Source organism: Peromyscus californicus, unplaced genomic scaffold (genome assembly GCF_007827085.1).
Source record: "Peromyscus californicus insignis strain IS unplaced genomic scaffold, ASM782708v3 Scaffold_11__1_contigs__length_118956290, whole genome shotgun sequence".
NCBI lineage: Eukaryota > Metazoa > Chordata > Mammalia > Rodentia > Cricetidae > Peromyscus > Peromyscus californicus.
The window spans coordinates 113,573,258-113,589,296 of NW_026294402.1; the positions used below are offsets into that span (position 1 = coordinate 113,573,258).

The 16,039-nt window shown below is 49.9% G+C and overlaps 1 protein-coding gene across 4 annotated transcripts in view; it reads left to right on the plus strand.

Moving 5' to 3' along the window:
* The window catches only part of Dlec1 (DLEC1 cilia and flagella associated protein), a 49,850-nt gene that overhangs the window by 27,923 nt on the left and 5,888 nt on the right, over window positions 1-16,039 (plus strand). For 2 of the 4 annotated variants that reach the window (XM_052723939.1, XM_052723921.1), the window contains exons 19-27: window positions 76-215; window positions 5,684-5,837; window positions 6,456-6,566; window positions 8,137-8,267; window positions 8,731-8,910; window positions 9,726-9,796; window positions 10,202-10,353; window positions 11,351-11,469; window positions 11,918-11,988. In XM_052723939.1, coding sequence (XP_052579899.1) covers window positions 76-215; window positions 5,684-5,837; window positions 6,456-6,566; window positions 8,137-8,267; window positions 8,731-8,910; window positions 9,726-9,796; window positions 10,202-10,353; window positions 11,351-11,469; window positions 11,918-11,988 — 1,129 coding nt within the window. Of the gene's footprint in view, window positions 1-75; window positions 216-5,683; window positions 5,838-6,455; window positions 6,567-8,136; window positions 8,268-8,727; window positions 8,911-9,725; window positions 9,797-10,201; window positions 10,354-11,350; window positions 11,470-11,917; window positions 11,989-16,039 lie in introns of all 4 variants that reach the window. The other 2 variants (XM_052723913.1, XM_052723930.1) reach the window with 1 other exon arrangement.

Consider the following 16,039-nt stretch of genomic DNA (forward strand, 5'->3'; position numbering starts at 1 on the left):
GACCAGACAGAGTCAACCCCAGCACCTCAGGTCCCCTGTCCTCACTTCTCACTGTATCTTCTGGGTTGACCGTAGGTGTCCCCTTTGGACATGGATCCCTTCAGCGGCCAGCTTCACCCTCTGGGGGAGTGCAAAGTGACTGTCGCCTTAGAGACTTCTCACTGTCAGCGGCTACAGACGGTACTGGAGCTCAAGGTGGAGAATGGGGCCTGGAGGTATGGAGGGGTCGGAGGGTCACAGTGGACTGTGTCTCACCTTATGTTAACAGTGTGCGCAACTCTGTATTTATCTAGAGATATTTCTGAGTTTAAAACTGCAGATTGAGGGGGCTGGAGGGATGCCGCAGCGGTTAAGAGTGCTCGGTGTTCTCCCAGATGATCAGGGTTTGATTACCAGCATCCAGGTCAGGCAGCTCACAATTCGCCTGTAGCTCCAACTCCAGGGTAGCCGATGCTGTCTTCCGGCCTCCTGGGGTTGTTTCCTAGCAAGAGGAAGCGTAAGAATGGAAAACTGGACATACTGTTGCTCCTGGGCGAGAGAATGGGCCCAGTCAGTGTTCAGTGTGCTAAGGCTGTTGTGTTCTGGTAGGAACACACAGAGGCTTGGAGGGCAGTGACGCCCCTCCCCTTTCCTCCCTCCTCCCGCACTTTTACAGTGGAAGTTTTCTCATGTACATAAAGAAGAGTTTTACTCCCACCCTCCACCCCCCCCAATAGCTCATCGTTGAAAGCAGTCAGGACCGGAACTCAAGCAGGGCAGAGGCCAGGCAGGGTGCTGCTTACTCTCCCTGCTTGCTCAGCTTTCTTATGGAACCCAGGACCACTAGCTCACAGGGGGCCCCACCCACAGTGGGCTGGGCCCTCCCTGTCAATCACTAATTAAGAAAACGCTCTGTAGGCTGGCCTGCAGTTCTATCTCATGGAGGCATTTTCTCAACTGGGGCTCCCTCCTCTCAGATGGCTATAGCCTGTGTCAAGTTGACACAGACCTAACCAGCACAGCCACCAACTCTCCCCACCAAAACCCCCCAAAAGACAAGAGAGTAGAAGGGAAGCGAAGAGGGAGATAATTAGTAGGAGTGGGACAAGAGAGTCAACGGCGGATAAATCAAAACATAAACGTATGTATGAAAATGCCACAATAAACCCATTGTTATGAATTATTCATGTATGCTAAAAAATTAAGAAATAGGATTCTCAGCCAGCTAGTGGTGGCTCACCCTTTGGATCCCTGCACACTGGAGGTAGGGGCAAGCAGCTCTGAGTTCTTAGATGTCTGAGTTCAAGACCAGCCTGGTCTACAGAGTGAGATCCAGGACAGCCAGGGCTACACAGAGAAACCCTGTCTTGAAAGACAAAAACAAACAAACAACAACAACAAAAAAGTATTCTTTTTTATTCCAGAGTTTGTAAGAAATCTTTATATATCTAACATGCAAGTCTCTAATTTGATAAACTGTTTTCAACCATTCTGTGGCCTTGTTCTCTTGATAGTATTTTTTAAATGATTTATTTATTTTTATTTCATGTACAATGGTGTTTTGCCTGCAAGTATGTCTGTATAAGGATGTCAGATTCACTGGAACTGGAGTTACAGACAGTTGTGAGCTGCCATGTGGGTGCTGGGAACTGAACCCAGGTCCTCTGGAAGAGCAGCCAGTGTGCTCTTAACCACTGAGCCATCTCTCCAGACTCCTCTTGATAGTATTATTAAAGTACAAAAACATTTAACTTTGTTAGGTTTGACTTGCCAAGTTCTCTCCTCTGTTGGGTGAAGCATTGTACGTCTGTTAGGCTGTCTGGTTTGTAACAGTGTTCAAGCCTTCCATTTCAACATGCATCTTAGTTCTGTTCATTCTTAAAAATAAGAGCGAGAGGTCTCCAACCATGCTAGTCAAATTGTCCATTTCCCCTTTAGTGTTGCCAGCATCTGTGTACATGAGACCCATCAGCACGGATGTAGTTACTGGTTTATGGGTCTCTCTCTCTCTCTCTCTCTCTCTCTCTCTCTCTCTCTCTCTCTCTCTCAATTTTTTGAGACAGGATTTCTTTGTGCAGCCCTGGCTGTCCTGGAACTTGCTCTGTGGACCAGGCTGGCCTCAAACTCACAGAGATCCACCTGCCTCTGCCTCCAGAGTGCTGGGATTAAATGCATGTGCCACCACTGCCTGGCTGTAGTCCTCTTTTAAATCAGATAAAAGAAATGAGTTATAGGAAAAAATAAATCTATTCCGTCTTTTAAAATTTCTTATGGGTTTTCTTTGATTGTATCACCTCAGTCCAGACCCCACGAGAGAAACAGAACAATAACATATTTATTAAAATATGATGTTGTGGGGGGAAGTGGGAGAGGGGGGTTGGGGAGAGAGCTGAGTTGGTGAAATGCTTGCTGTAAAAGCCTGAGGCCTGAGTTTGGATGCCTAGCACCCACATGAGAAGCCAATTGCAGTAGCTTTTGGTTTTTGGGTTTTTTAAAATAATTTTTTATTGTTTTCTCATACATTACATCTCAACCATAGCTTCCCAGGTTCCATCACAGTTTCATCTCAGTACCTCTCCCCGTCCCCTCTTCCCCTCCCCTCTTCCCCTCCCCTCTCCCCCAGATCTACTCCTCCTCCATTTCCCCTCAGAAAAGAGCAGGCCTCCCAGGAATATCCACTGAACACAGCATATCAAGGCTGGACAAAGCAATCCAGTAGGAGGAAAAGGGTCCCAAGAACAAGCAAAAGAGTCAGAGACATCCCTCTACCCACTGTTGGGAGTCCCACAAGAAGGCCAAGTTGCACAACCATAACATATGAGCAGAGGACCTAGCTCAGACCCATAAGGGACCGTGTTTGTCTCTGCAGTCCCTGTGAGTCCCTGTGAGCCCTGCTTAGTTGATTCTCTGGGCCATGTTCTCCTGGTGTCCTTGACTCTTCTGGCTGCGACAATCCTTCCTTTTCCTCTTCTTCTGGGTTCCCCTGGCTCTGCCTAGTGTTTGGCTGTGGGTCTCTGCATCTGCTCCCATCAACTGCTGGATGAAGCCTGTCTGATCTCTCTGATGACAATTGGGCTAGGTGTTGATCTATGAGTATAGCAGAATATTATTAGGAATCATTCCATTGCCTTTTTTTTTTCTGCCACTCATGTTTGGTTTTATCATGGGTCTGTCTCTGGGCTGTCCTGCCTCTGATTCTTGGCCATCCAGGCAGTGTCAGTCATGGGCTCCCTCTCGTGGCATGGGCCTCAAGTTGGACCAGTCATTGGTTGGCCACTCCCACGTGTTCTGCCCCACCATGCCCCAGCACATCTTGCAGGAAGGACAGATTGTAGGTCGAAGGTTTTATGGCTGGGTTGATGTCCCAGTCCCACTGTTGGGAGCCTTGCCTGGTTATAGAAGATGGCCAGTTTGGGCTTCATATGCCCCATTACTCTAAAAAAAAAAATCATCCCGAGTGAGGTAACCCAGACCCAGAAAGACAAACATGGTATGTACTCACCTGTAAGTGGAATTAGCTAGGTAACAAGAGATTTTGAGGTGGACTGGGGGCAAGTGGAGATGGGAACAGGAGGATCGGGCTGGGGTGGGAGGAATGGAGGGAGAGATGACTGGAATTGGGAGGCTCTTGGGGGGCAGTGTAGAAACGTAGCGCAGTGGGAACTCCTGCAGTCTGAGAGTGGTCCTGAAGTCTCCTAGTATGGCAGCATGTATTTGTATCTCATCACTGGGGAGGCAGAGACAGGCGGAGCTTGGCTCACTGGCTGGCCAGCTTAGCTGGACCCTGTCTCAAAAAACAAAGTAGACAGCAACTCAGGAGACAACCAACATTGACCTTGACCTTTGACCTACACACTCTCTCTCTCTCTCTCTCTCTCACACACACACACACACACACGAGACTGTTACAGCCAGACATGGTACATGCCTATAATACCAGCCCTCAGAAAGCTGAAACAGGAACATTGTGAATTTAAGCACTGCCCAAGACACAAAACAAGACTACATATTCTATTATATATACTACTCAGTACATATAATATATAAACTCTATGTAATATTATGTGTGCATGTATATATAATTTCTTGCGAGGACTCAATCAACTCACCTAACTGTGGCTGGCCAGGCAATCCCAGGCTCTTGCTTTTAAGGCCTCTCAGATGATTGACAGGCCCATCTGGACTCTCTAGGATAATCTCCTTTAATTACTATATCAGCTCACCATAATGTTAATCTCACTACAAAATGCCCCCAGCCATCTAGACATGTAGAGCACTTGCCCATCAAGCTCCTGCCTCACAATAAGAAAGAAAAAAAAGAACAAACTGAAAAGCAACTCTCTTTATGTCCGCCAGAGAATCTCCCAATCCCAGGGAGACAGTCAAATGTAGTTAACAGACGAGTTTCTGTGGGTTTCTGGAGGCTGGATGTTAACTGGGATAAGACTCAAAACTTTTGGGAGCTGCTGTAGTTTACTTTGTGTTGTGGTAAAACTCTCTGACCTTTACCCTTTAGGAAGAGGGGATAGAGGTGGGGAGGAGGTGGGGGGAATGGGAAGAGGGATGAGAGGGGATCTGTGGTTGGTTTGTAAAATGAATAAAAACACTTTTTAAATAAAAAAAAACTCTGACCAGCTGGGGGGTGGTGCATACTTCTAATCCCAGCACTCAGGAGGCAGATGCAGGCGGATCTCTGTGAGTCTGAGGCCAACTAGGACAGCCAGAGCAACACAGAGAAACCCTGTCTCTAAAAAACAAAAACAACAACAAAACACTCTGGCCAAAAGCAACTTAGAGCAAAAGATTTATTTGGCTTGCACTTACAGGTCATAGTGCATCACTGAGGAAGTCAGGGCAGGAACCGGAAGCAGAGACCACAGAGGAGCACTGCTGACTTCCTCCCAGGCTCTTGCTCAGCTAACATGACAGCCTAGGACCACCTGCCCAGGGAATGGTGCTGCCCACAGTGGACTGAGCCCTCCTGCTTCCATTATAATCCAGACAGTCCTCCCACAGACAGGCCCACAGGCCAATCTGACTGGACATTACCTCAGCTGAGTGCACCTTCTCAGGTGACTAGGCTATGCCAGATTGACAGTTAAAGTTAACTAGGGCAGGAGCACCTAGATTCTTGTGTCAGAGACAGAATAAATTTTTTTGCATTTGGTTAGGGATAGGAAGAGGTGAGTAACGATTCTGAATTAAACCCAGAATATTCTCCTTAAAGTTTCTCAGATATTTCGAGTGATTTAAAATTTAAGTAGTTTGTTTCTACATGTTAATTGATGAATAAGAATATGGTTATGTTCTGAATGATGATCTTGTGTTTTTGCTGCAGCTTTTTGCCAAACTTGTTTTTTAGGAGTTTTGTTTGTTTGTTGTTGTTTTGTGTTTTCTTGAGACGGGCTCTCACTGTGTGGCCCTGGCTTGCCTGAAAGTCTCTCCGTACACCAGGCTGGCCTGGAACTCACAGTGACTCTCCTGTCTCTGCCTCCTGGGTTCTGGAATTATAAATGTGCTACTCCTAGCTGGTTTTGTTGTTGTTGTTGTTGTTGTTGTTTTGGTTGTTTGGCTTTTGTTTGTTTTTATTATTATATTAATAGATTCCTCGGGACTTTCCCCAAATCCTCATGCCATTGGTAAACTGGGATAGTTTTATTTTTCCTTTTCTGAGCAATGTGCTGTGTGACTTCCTGTGTTCCAGCTACCTTCCTGTGTACGCTGAGGTACAGCAGCCTCATGTGTACCTGCAGAGCAGCCATGTGGAGTTGAGCAACCTCTACCTGGGTGTGCCCACAAAGTCAACCATCGTGCTCGTCAATGGCACACTCCTGCCCACCCGGTTCCACTGGGGCAAGGTGACTGAACCCGAGCAAGCAGCAGTAGGCAGCTCCCAGCTTTGGAGACACATGTGGTCCCCACCCCCTGAATGGCCACCCTCCAGAATAAATGTCCGGCCTCCCTCCCAAAGCCTATGGTTCCATCCACAGGTGGCAGCAAAGCATGGCTCCTTAAGGAGTAGTTCACCTTGTCTGACCTTTCCTGGCTCCGTCTTTAGGACATTCTAGTTCCCTGTCCAGGGAGCTCCTGGTGAACACAGCTGGGACCTCCCAGCTAGCACAGCTAGTCTGCACAGCTGTTTGGAACCTAGTCATAGCAATGCCCCTGTGGTTGATAGTGGAGCTTGCTCTGAGCACCATGGGAGAATCCTCTATCAAAGGCAGCTGCTTTCTGCTGTCTACCACAGTGGGTTGTTTGTCCAGGCAATTCCGTGGTGGGGGGGTGAAGCCCACCATGCTTGGGGAGGAGAGAAGGTTCAACTCCATGGTCGGGGGTGAAGCCCACCATGCTTGAGGAGGAGAGAAAGCTCTGTGGTTTATTCCTGAAGTGAACAGCTGTGTCTGGCTTGCTGTGTTAGCACTCTGTGTAGAACCTGGTGCGTCTGGTAGCCTCACAAGACATCCTGTGTCTTCTAGCTCCTGGGGACCCAAGCAGCCTTGTGCACAGTGACAATCTCTCCCAGACGTGGCCTACTGGGTCCCAGTGAAGAGCGCCAGCTCAACCTGGAATTTACAGCCCATACACTGGTGAGTAAGGCAATTTGGGAGTGCCTTGTGGCTGGAAGTACCCCATCCACCCACTGGTACTGGTGCTTCCTGGGAGGGCCACAGATCCGCTCCTCATGAGTGGGCAAGAGAGCTAATGTATTTGCATTTAGGGTCCTCTTTCACTCTGGACCTACTTTCTGAGGCCAGAGGGCCCAGAGTAGCTCAGATGTGGTCTGAGGCCCATGGACCACATTGTCACTAGCCCTACCCTTCTCTGGGCAAGTGTGTGGCCTCAGGCAGCCCAGCTGTCCACTTTGCCTAGGGCAAAGCCATTTCTCAAGGTAGGCACTGTTCTGGGTGCTACAGGGGAGGCTAACGGGTGACTCGCATCCTCCTAGGAGAAGCTCAGATTCTCCCTGGAGTATTCTAGAGGGATGCCTTCTCAGCGGGACTTGCTCAGTGTTTGGGTGTTGCTAGCCAAATCTGGATTTTCTGGAAAGAGAAACATCCTCAACCTTTAAAAAGGGTTTCTTCTTTCTTTTTCTTTTTCTTTTTTTAAATTTACTTATTTTTATTTCATGTGCATTAGTGTTTTGCCATGGGTGTCGGATCCTCTGGAACCAGAATTACAGACAGTTGTGACCTGCCGTGTGGATGCTGGGAACTGAACCCAGGTTGCTCTTAGCCACTGAGCCATCTCTCCAGCCCCTTTATTTTTCTTTTTAACATTTTATTTGTTTGTTTGCTTGCTTGTTTATTTATTTATTTATTGTGGGGGTATGTGTACAAGAATATGTGCGCACACGCCACTGCATGTGGAGGTCAGAAGCCAGCTTTCAGAGACTTACAGGCCCAGCTCCTAACTCCTTGATGGCAGACATGGGGCCAATGAGCTTTCTCACACACCTGAGCCTGGGTACCCGGGTGCCTGAGTGCCAGGCAGATAGGCCCAGGTCTGGCCTGGAACAGCTTCCTGCTGCCCATTGAAGAATGTGACTGATCCCTGGAAGTTGCTTGAGGAGTCTCCTGGATCAGTTGCTTTCTCCTTGTGTAACAAAGGCAACCTAAGGAAAGGAAAGATTTACTTTGCTCATAGTTTGAGGCTACAGGGCATCACGGTAGGGAAGTCAGGGCTACTGGTGTATGGGGCGGCTGGACACATGGCGTCCGCCAACAGGAAGCAGAAAGAGATGAATGCTGCCACTCAGCTCACTTCTTTGTAGTCAGTCTAGGGCTTTCACCCACAGAATGGGATGCCCACGTTTAGGACAGGTCTTCCCACCAGCTAAACTGCCTCTGTCACAGGCACGCCAAACATCTGTTTCTATGGTGATTTTAAATCCCATCAAATTGACAACAAAGATTGACCATTATACCTTCCTGTGGATATATACAGATATGTAGGGCCGACACATATATCCATGAACCTAGAGGGAGGGTCAGCCTCTAAGGGCCTTGTCTGAGCTGGCAGGATGGCTCACTGCATCACTGGAGGCCTTTCCTCAGAGAGAAGCCAAGGCCTTCATGTTGTTACTCATGGTAGTGGAAGACTGGCCTCATCTTCTGAGGTCCTGGTGCCGAAACTGACCTGTGGATCAACTTCTTGCAGGAAAAGCTGACGGATTTGGCCCTCCCTTGTGATGTGTCTGGCATGGAGAAGCCACTGGCCCTGGGCATCTCTGGGAAGCCTCTGGGACTGCGAGTGACCATCACCATCTCTGTAGAGGACTCTGATGGAAAGTGAGTCCAGGGTAGGGGAAGCCACATGAAGGGCTGGCATTGCACAATGGTACTGGTCCCCTCTCCTCCTGAGCAAATTCCTGCAGCTGAGAGAAGGCTACCAGGTTGTCACAGGCCCTCGCTGTCCCTGTACAAACCACCCCTTCCACTCCATGCTGTGTGGCATTTCTGTACACACTGTGAAGCAGGCAGGAGATGGCAGGGGATCCTCAGTGGGTTTCCCCACATGAGGCCCAGAATCTTGGAACCATGCCATTCTGACCCCACCGGGCAGTTTGTGCTGTTGGAGTACTCCTCTGGCATTGTGGATTGGCAAGAAGGTTGGGCCTCGGGTCTGGCACTCCATGAGGAGGAAGTCCATATGAAGCTGGGTTTCAGGGCTACTCCCCCACCCAGGGTGGCTCAGTGGAACAAGAGTAGCAGATGACATAGTGCCCATGGCATGGGGCAATGCTGTCAGCAGGACACAGTGGCCAGGCCACCCGGAGGAGCTCCGCTTGGACTTTGGCTCGAATGTGCCACTGAGGACCCGTGTGACTCGCCAGCTCATCCTGACGAATTGCTCCCCGATACAGACCCCTTTTACCCTCAAGTTTGAGTACTTTGGGAGCTCCCAGGACAGTCTGAACAAAAGGACCAGCCTGTAAGTCTCAATCTCTTCCTGGGGCATTTCCCAGTGGGCACGAGGTCAGATGGGTTCTCCTCATTGGGATATTTTTTCCCCCTTGGAAGGATAGAGTCTGATTGGTGTGGGAGGGCAAGTCTGTGGTTCACAGATAGATGTAGGTAAACACACAGAGGAGATAGTTCTTACAGCCCACCTTGGGGACCCCAAGTTGACCTGTGGGAGAGGCCAGGCTTTTGAATCCTTCTTAGCTTGGCCTTGAATGTGGAGGGCTTCTGACACCAGGTAGGAAAGTTGGGTAAATGAGGGAGAGGCTCCTAGACAGAGGAACCGGGGGCAGAGGTGTGGGGTACGGGCTTAGAAATCAGGCTTGTCCTGGACACTGGCTCATGGGCCTGAGCTGAACGGTGTAGTGAAGTGAGGGAGAGCCGTCTAAACCATTAGCTCTGCTCCAGCATGACAGTGCATCCTGATGCCAGATGGGGAGCAGCTGGGGAGAGTGGAGCCTGTGGCAAAGGGTGCCCAAGATCTGGGGACCCAGAGCTGGGTTTGCCTCTGGGATAACAGATCTCTGGCTCAGAGATCATTCTGTGGATTTCCTGGGAGGCAATTTCTGTTACTTTAGAGGTAGCCTGCAGCTAGAGTTGCGCTGGATGGTAGAATTTTAAATTTAACAGAAATTTAAAAAGTGGTGAAGAGGGAACCAATGAGCTTCCCTTGAGAGGAGCAGGCTACCTTCCCATGAGCACCTGTCCAGATGTTTCTACCACGGGCTGCGGCTCAGGTTGTGGGAAGGACTGACTGCTTCGATGCTGTTTCCTGTCTCTGTGAAGCCCTGACATGCCCCCAGCTCTGCTAAAGACAGCACACATCCAAGAGCACTTGGCCAAGAAACAACAGCTGGGTAAGAGCCGCCAACATGGGGAGTGTTGGGCCCAAGCCATGGCCAGGGTTGGGCTTTACATGCCCATCTGAAGATGTGATGCCCCATTTGGGTACCAGCACCCGCCCGGGAGGGAAATGGGGACCAGAGACTCACCCCTCTCAGTGTATTCCTCAGTGACGTCCCCAACATGGCGGAGTCGGCAATGGACGTGGTTTTGTTTTGGGGCTGGTGGCAGCTCACAAGGGAGGGCTTGACCTCAGAGGAGGAACAAGAGACTGGCCAAGCAGGGCCAGTCTCAGCTGGCTTCCTGACGGGATGGAGGCCATGCAATGGCTCCACCAGGGCCAAGCGTTGCCAACTCCCGAGGATTTAGCCCTCACCCTCAACCCAGGGCCCTGACCCTCCTTGTCCTGTTCTCCCCAGACTTTTTGGAGAGCATGTTATCTCACAAGAAAGGAGCTGCTTTCATGCCCCACATTTCCCAGGGCATGCTGGGAGCCTACCAGCAGCTGAGTATTGACATCACAGCCTGTGCCAACATGTGGGGCGAGTACTGGGATGACCTCCTTTGCATGGTAAGGACGTGCATGTAGGCACAGGGTTCCTCGGCTCCTCTCTGCCAGCTGTGGCCCTCAGCTCTTCCACGTGCCGCTGCTGCCAGGTGCTGCTCGCTCACATCTGCTGCAGCTTCTGGGGTCAAGACTGAGATGCTCCCAGCAGAGTTCTCTTGTGTGGCAGAACCTTCTGGATTTCTGTGATACACAGGGCTGGGGCCACCATGAGGAGGCCAGGAGAGGGCTGGAGAGAACAGCATGGAGTCAAGAGAAAACAGTAACAGCTTCCCAGCACCGCACTCTTATCCAGCTTTCTACATTTGATCATTTGCTAGGCAGCCTATACACAACACACACACACACACACACACACACACACACACACACACACACACATACATACACACGCACACACATACACACACACACACATACACACACATGCACACACATACATACACATACACTCACATACACACACATGCACACACATGTACATACATACACACAGATACACTTGTATACACACATACACACACACACACACAGTCTTTAACAAACTAAAAGATATCTGAACAAAGGGGCCGCAGGAGGCCAGAGGCCCTGCAGCTAGTAGGTCAGTGGAGGGTAGCGGGCTGTGAAGGAAGGAAGGGCGGCCCAGGCTAGGGGTGTCTGGGTTAGGAACTGGCCGATGAGTGAGGCTGGGCTCAACAGGAGCCAAGTCTGGGGACCCTGGACTGGTTGGACAAGTGGGAGCTTTGCCTAAAAGAAATTCAGTGGCGGGCTGGAGAGATGGCTCAGGGGTTAAGAGCACTCACTGGCTGCTCTTCCAGAGTTCAGTTCCCAGCAACCCCATGGTGGCTCACAACCATCTATGATGAGATCTGGTGCCTTCTTCTGGCCTGCAGGCATACATGCAGTACACTGTATGCATAATAAATAAATCTTAAAGAAAAAAGAAAGAAAGGAAGAAAGAAATGCAGTGGCCCTCATTGACAAAGAGCTGATGTGTTTGCAGGTGGGGAACCTGCCAACAACTGTCATCCCAGTGTATATGGCCGTGGTGGGCTGCCCCATCAGCTCCCTGAGGAATACGTGCTACAGTGTGGCCCCATTCCAGAAGGAGCCTATCATCAGGTACCCAGTTTGAGTCCTGGTCTCTGACCCCTGATGACCCCAGAGCCCTCTGGCTGTTAGTCCGGGTTGTCTGTGCTGGCTCCTGGTTCTCCAGCTGGCTCAGGGCCACCTGAACCACCCACACGGAGGCTCTAGGGTGGGGCTGTCTTAGGGAAGAGAAGCCTTGGAGGATAGGGCTAACCCTTGTGTGTCTCTGGGGCTTGGGGTGGGTGGGTGGACAGAGAGTGATCCAAGGCAGTTCCAGACCCTAGGGCTGACATCAGGTCCATCTGATGAGCCCAGGCAGAATGTCAGCTAACACTCTGCAGCCCTGGGTCTTGGTGTTACTGAGACAAGGACAGGTAGCTGATACCACTCTGGCCCGAGGCCCACCCAGGACTCCTGCTCCCCAAGGTTGCACAGTTAGTTTATACTGAGTGTGCTGGCTCAGGCTGCTCTCTCCCTCCAGGTTTGGGACCCAGATCTCTGGAGGAGACAGAGTCATCAGAAATCTCCGTCTGTATAACTCCAGTCCCTGTGGTAAGTTGCTCGTGATGGTCAGGATGGTGTGTCTGGCAGGGAGAGGAGATGGCCTTGAAAGAACTGTCAGCTACAAACAGGACCCAGGAGTCCAAGTGGCCTGTGGCTCTTGAGACAGATGCAGAGGTCCGAAGTAGAGATGTGATTGTGTGAGTTCAGGCTTAAGTGAGAGGGAGGGACTTCCATCCTTGAGGACAGGACTCATCCTTGCTTAACTTTGTGTCACCAGGGTCACTGTGCCTGGGGACAGACACTTCCAGGGGCCTCTTTCCTCAGTCCTTCGGCCAGCAATACTTGAGTTACACAACAGGTGCACCCTCGGGGTGGGGATACTGAGAGAACAGGAGAAAGGGGTTTGTGCCCCGGGGGCTTCCATCCTGATGGCAGTGTGACCAGGTACCGGGGGCCTTCAAGGAGCCTCTGTACTTCCTTCTGGGGGACACTTGGTAGGGGTGCATGTGGTGATTTAAGGGAGAGTTGTGGACAACTCAGAAACCAGAGGTTTTAAACTCCGGGCCATTCTAAGGAAGGCACAGCCACAGTGAGAAGCAGGGCTCTGGACCTGCTCCTCGTGGGATCCCGCTGTTCTGAAGGGTGTATTACCAGCTCCACTGTCACCGTGTCCTGAAATCATGTCCCCCTCGTACTTCCGATAGATTTGGGTTGTATTTTTAGCTGCTCTATCATTAGATGCACTTGAGTACTGTATTGAGAGCTGCTGGTAGCAAAAGGCCATGGGAGTATACAGCAGGTGACAACAACTAGTGTTCAAAAGGTCAACCTATCAGAACCAAGGATTCTGGTAGAGGACTAAGCCATCATTCAAGGTGTGTTGGAGTTATTGTCTTTTGAATGAACTGGCTGTCGCTTGTTGTAAACTTCTTGTGCAATAACACCTATGATATCTCCCCATTATCATGTATTTTCATAAAATGTATATGTGTAATCTCATGATTACATCTCAATCTTATGGGCACATATATTTGTGGGTGGTCAGGAAGATGACTTTTCATTTAGGTGTATAATTTTGATATATAGAAATATACTAGGAGATGCTTCATAGCCAGATCCATTGTTCCATGAGACTGTAGACACTTAAAGCCCAATTTGTTTCTTTTGCTCAGACTAACACAGAAAATAATAATCTCTCCTCAGTCTAACACAAACTGCACACATTTAGGTCATTTTTACCTCAGAGCAAGTTCAAACTAGACTAAAGGCCTTTGTAAATAGATCATAAGTGTAAAACTTTACAGTTATGCCCAAGGTCAGAGTTATAGGTGTCTCACCAAGGTCACTAACACAAAACACCCTAAGGAAAGCCTGCCAATTCTTCTCTTGCCAAGTCTACTGATAAAAAGCTATGTCTCAGAGCACTGCGCTCCCTCGCTCTGGTCCTGAGACCTTGGAACCTTGGGTTACCACGGTAATGGTTCTGTTCCTTATCATCTATTCTAGGAATGAGCTATGACTTTGAGGATTTTGAAACTTTTCTCAAGATTGCAAGGAGTCTTGGGGGAGAAATGTGAGGAGTCAGGCAGGAGAGGGCTAAGAATGAAAACTGACTTAGAACAATAGAGTAAATGGACTGAGCACGGTGTGCGTAGATTCAATTGATACTCTTCAGCCTAGATCAGGGCAGGTACTGAGGGGGCTCTCGTTAGTACTGGCTTTTCTGCACACATGCTGGAGCCTTCTCTCATCCTCTTCTTCTGTTTTTCCTCTCTGGTCCCTTTAGTTTAATGCTGTCATGCTCTGGAGACCCCTCGCTTTGTGTGAACACGGTTGGCCTGGGTCACGTTAACATGGTTGGCCTGGGTCACATGAGTGTCACTAACTTGCTATCACTTTGATATGATTTGTTTTTGTTTTTAAGTTTTAAAATTAAATATATTTGTGTGTGTGTGTGTGTGTGTGTGTGTGTGTGTGTGTGTGTGTGAAGGGTCATGTGTGACAGGAGGCTTGGGGGGGCAGAGGACAATTTTAGGAGTCTGTCCTCTCCTCTGACATGTGGCTTTGGTAAACAGCAGGAGGCTAAGCTTTTGACAATCCTGAGATGACCTTGTCTATGGGATTTTTTTTTCCTTTGGTTGGTTCTGCAGTTGTAGGGAGTCGACTGAATGTCACTCATGCTAGAGACAAGGTCCCACTAAGTTGCCGAGGCTGCTCTTGAACTCACTCAGGAAAGCCCCGAACTGGGTAGGGATCACAGGCCTGTGTCACGAGCCCAGCTCTTCCCTTCTCCCTCACGGTTTCCTTCCTCACCACTCAAGATCTCTGCACATTGTTCAGGAGGTCATTGTGACTTGAGAAAAAGCAGACAGCAGGTGGACAGGAGATACAAGATCAAGAGCTTTGGGTGGGTCCTGAGGCATTCCTCAGTGCCAGGACCAGTGACACTGGAGATCCAGAAAGTCCATGCTAATTGACACCGAGGAGGTCATTGGATTATTGGTCCTGGTATCCTGCTGTGGAGAGGATCTGTGGCACAGCCAAGGAGATGATGCGGCTGAGGGAACTTTTGCATGGTGGGAGAAGTCTTAACTAGCTCTAGTGCAGTTAGGAAGCAGCTAGGTGGCGTGCAAGGACAGGCAGAGGACGAGGGCCCTGCACTTGGTGGTCACTGCTAGGTGGGAGCAGGATGCAGACAGGTACGGTCTGGGCCGCACTTCTGGCAGATGAAGTGAAGCCACCACTGGGCATGGTGGGACTCATAGGAGGCGTCAGAGGAGAGAGCAGGTGTGCAGGCAAGAAGGCAGTGAGGCAGCCCAGATTCGGGGAGCAATGGGGTGCACTCTCTTCAGCTTGGAGGACTTAACCAGTGCTATCTAGAGGGATGATGCAGGTGGTTCATCCAGAGTGCGGCTTTGCCTCAGGGGTAGAAGGATGGGAGTACAAAGGGAGGTAGGGAGTTCCTGGGAAGATAGCTATGAAGGAGAGGAAATGAAAACAGACTGGGAATGATGGACACATGTGGAGAAGGTGCAAAGTGTGGGACTTGGAGAGCCAGCCATCAGAGAGAAACCAGAGACAGGAAGCTGCAGGAAGCAAGGAGAGCCTCGTCAGGGGTTTGGACATGACGACTGGTCTTGTGACCAACCGTGAGGGCTTCGGGTAACTAAGCTAGGTGCCAGAAGCCTGGGAGACCTACTTGTGTTCCTGTATGTGTTTGTTGCATGGGTTCATTTATGTGTATGAGTGCATGTATGTTCAGGTGTGCTCACACGAGTGTGCTCACACGAGTGTGCTCACACGAGTGTGCTCACATGTGGAGAAGCCAGAAGACAGCCATAGATGTTGCTCCTCAGGTGCCGTCCACTTCACTGCTTGATAAGGGTCTGTGACTGTCCCAGGACTCAGCAGGTAGCCTGGACTGTCTCCTCAGAGCTAGGATTTCAAGCGTGTGCTTCCACACCCAGACTCGGTCCTTGGACACACACACTTGGTCCAGACTCGAGTCCCATGTGTGCAGTGTGTCCCAGTTTGCTCTCTGCTGTGGTGACAAAACCCCATGAAAAGAAAAATCACCTCAGGAAGGAGACGGTTTATTTCACCTTCCAGTTTACAGGCCACCATCAAGGAAAGGCAGGGCAGAACTCAAGGCAGGGACCTGGAGGCAGGAACTGAAGCAGAGAGTGTGGAGGAGTGCTTCTTGCAGGCTTGCTCCTCTTGGCTTATTCAGCTTGTGTTCTTATACAACCCAGGACCACCTGCCCAGGAGTGACCTTGCCCATAGTGGGCTGGGCCCTCCCACATCAATCATTAACCAAGAAAATTCCCCATAGACATGCCCATAGGCCAGACTGACAGAAGCGATTTCTTAACTGGGGATTCCTCTTCCCAAGCACCTCTAGTTTGGGACAAGCTGACAGAAACTAACCAGTTCACACAGCAAACACTTGACCAGCAGAACCATCTTCCCATCACCAAGAACTACTTTCTAAACGTGTGGCATTATAAAAATAGTGAGGTCCCCCTCTACCGTGAGTATGGGAGAAGAGGGAGGTGGAGGCCAGGAGAAGGCTACCCACTCTCTTTTTCCCTCCATGCT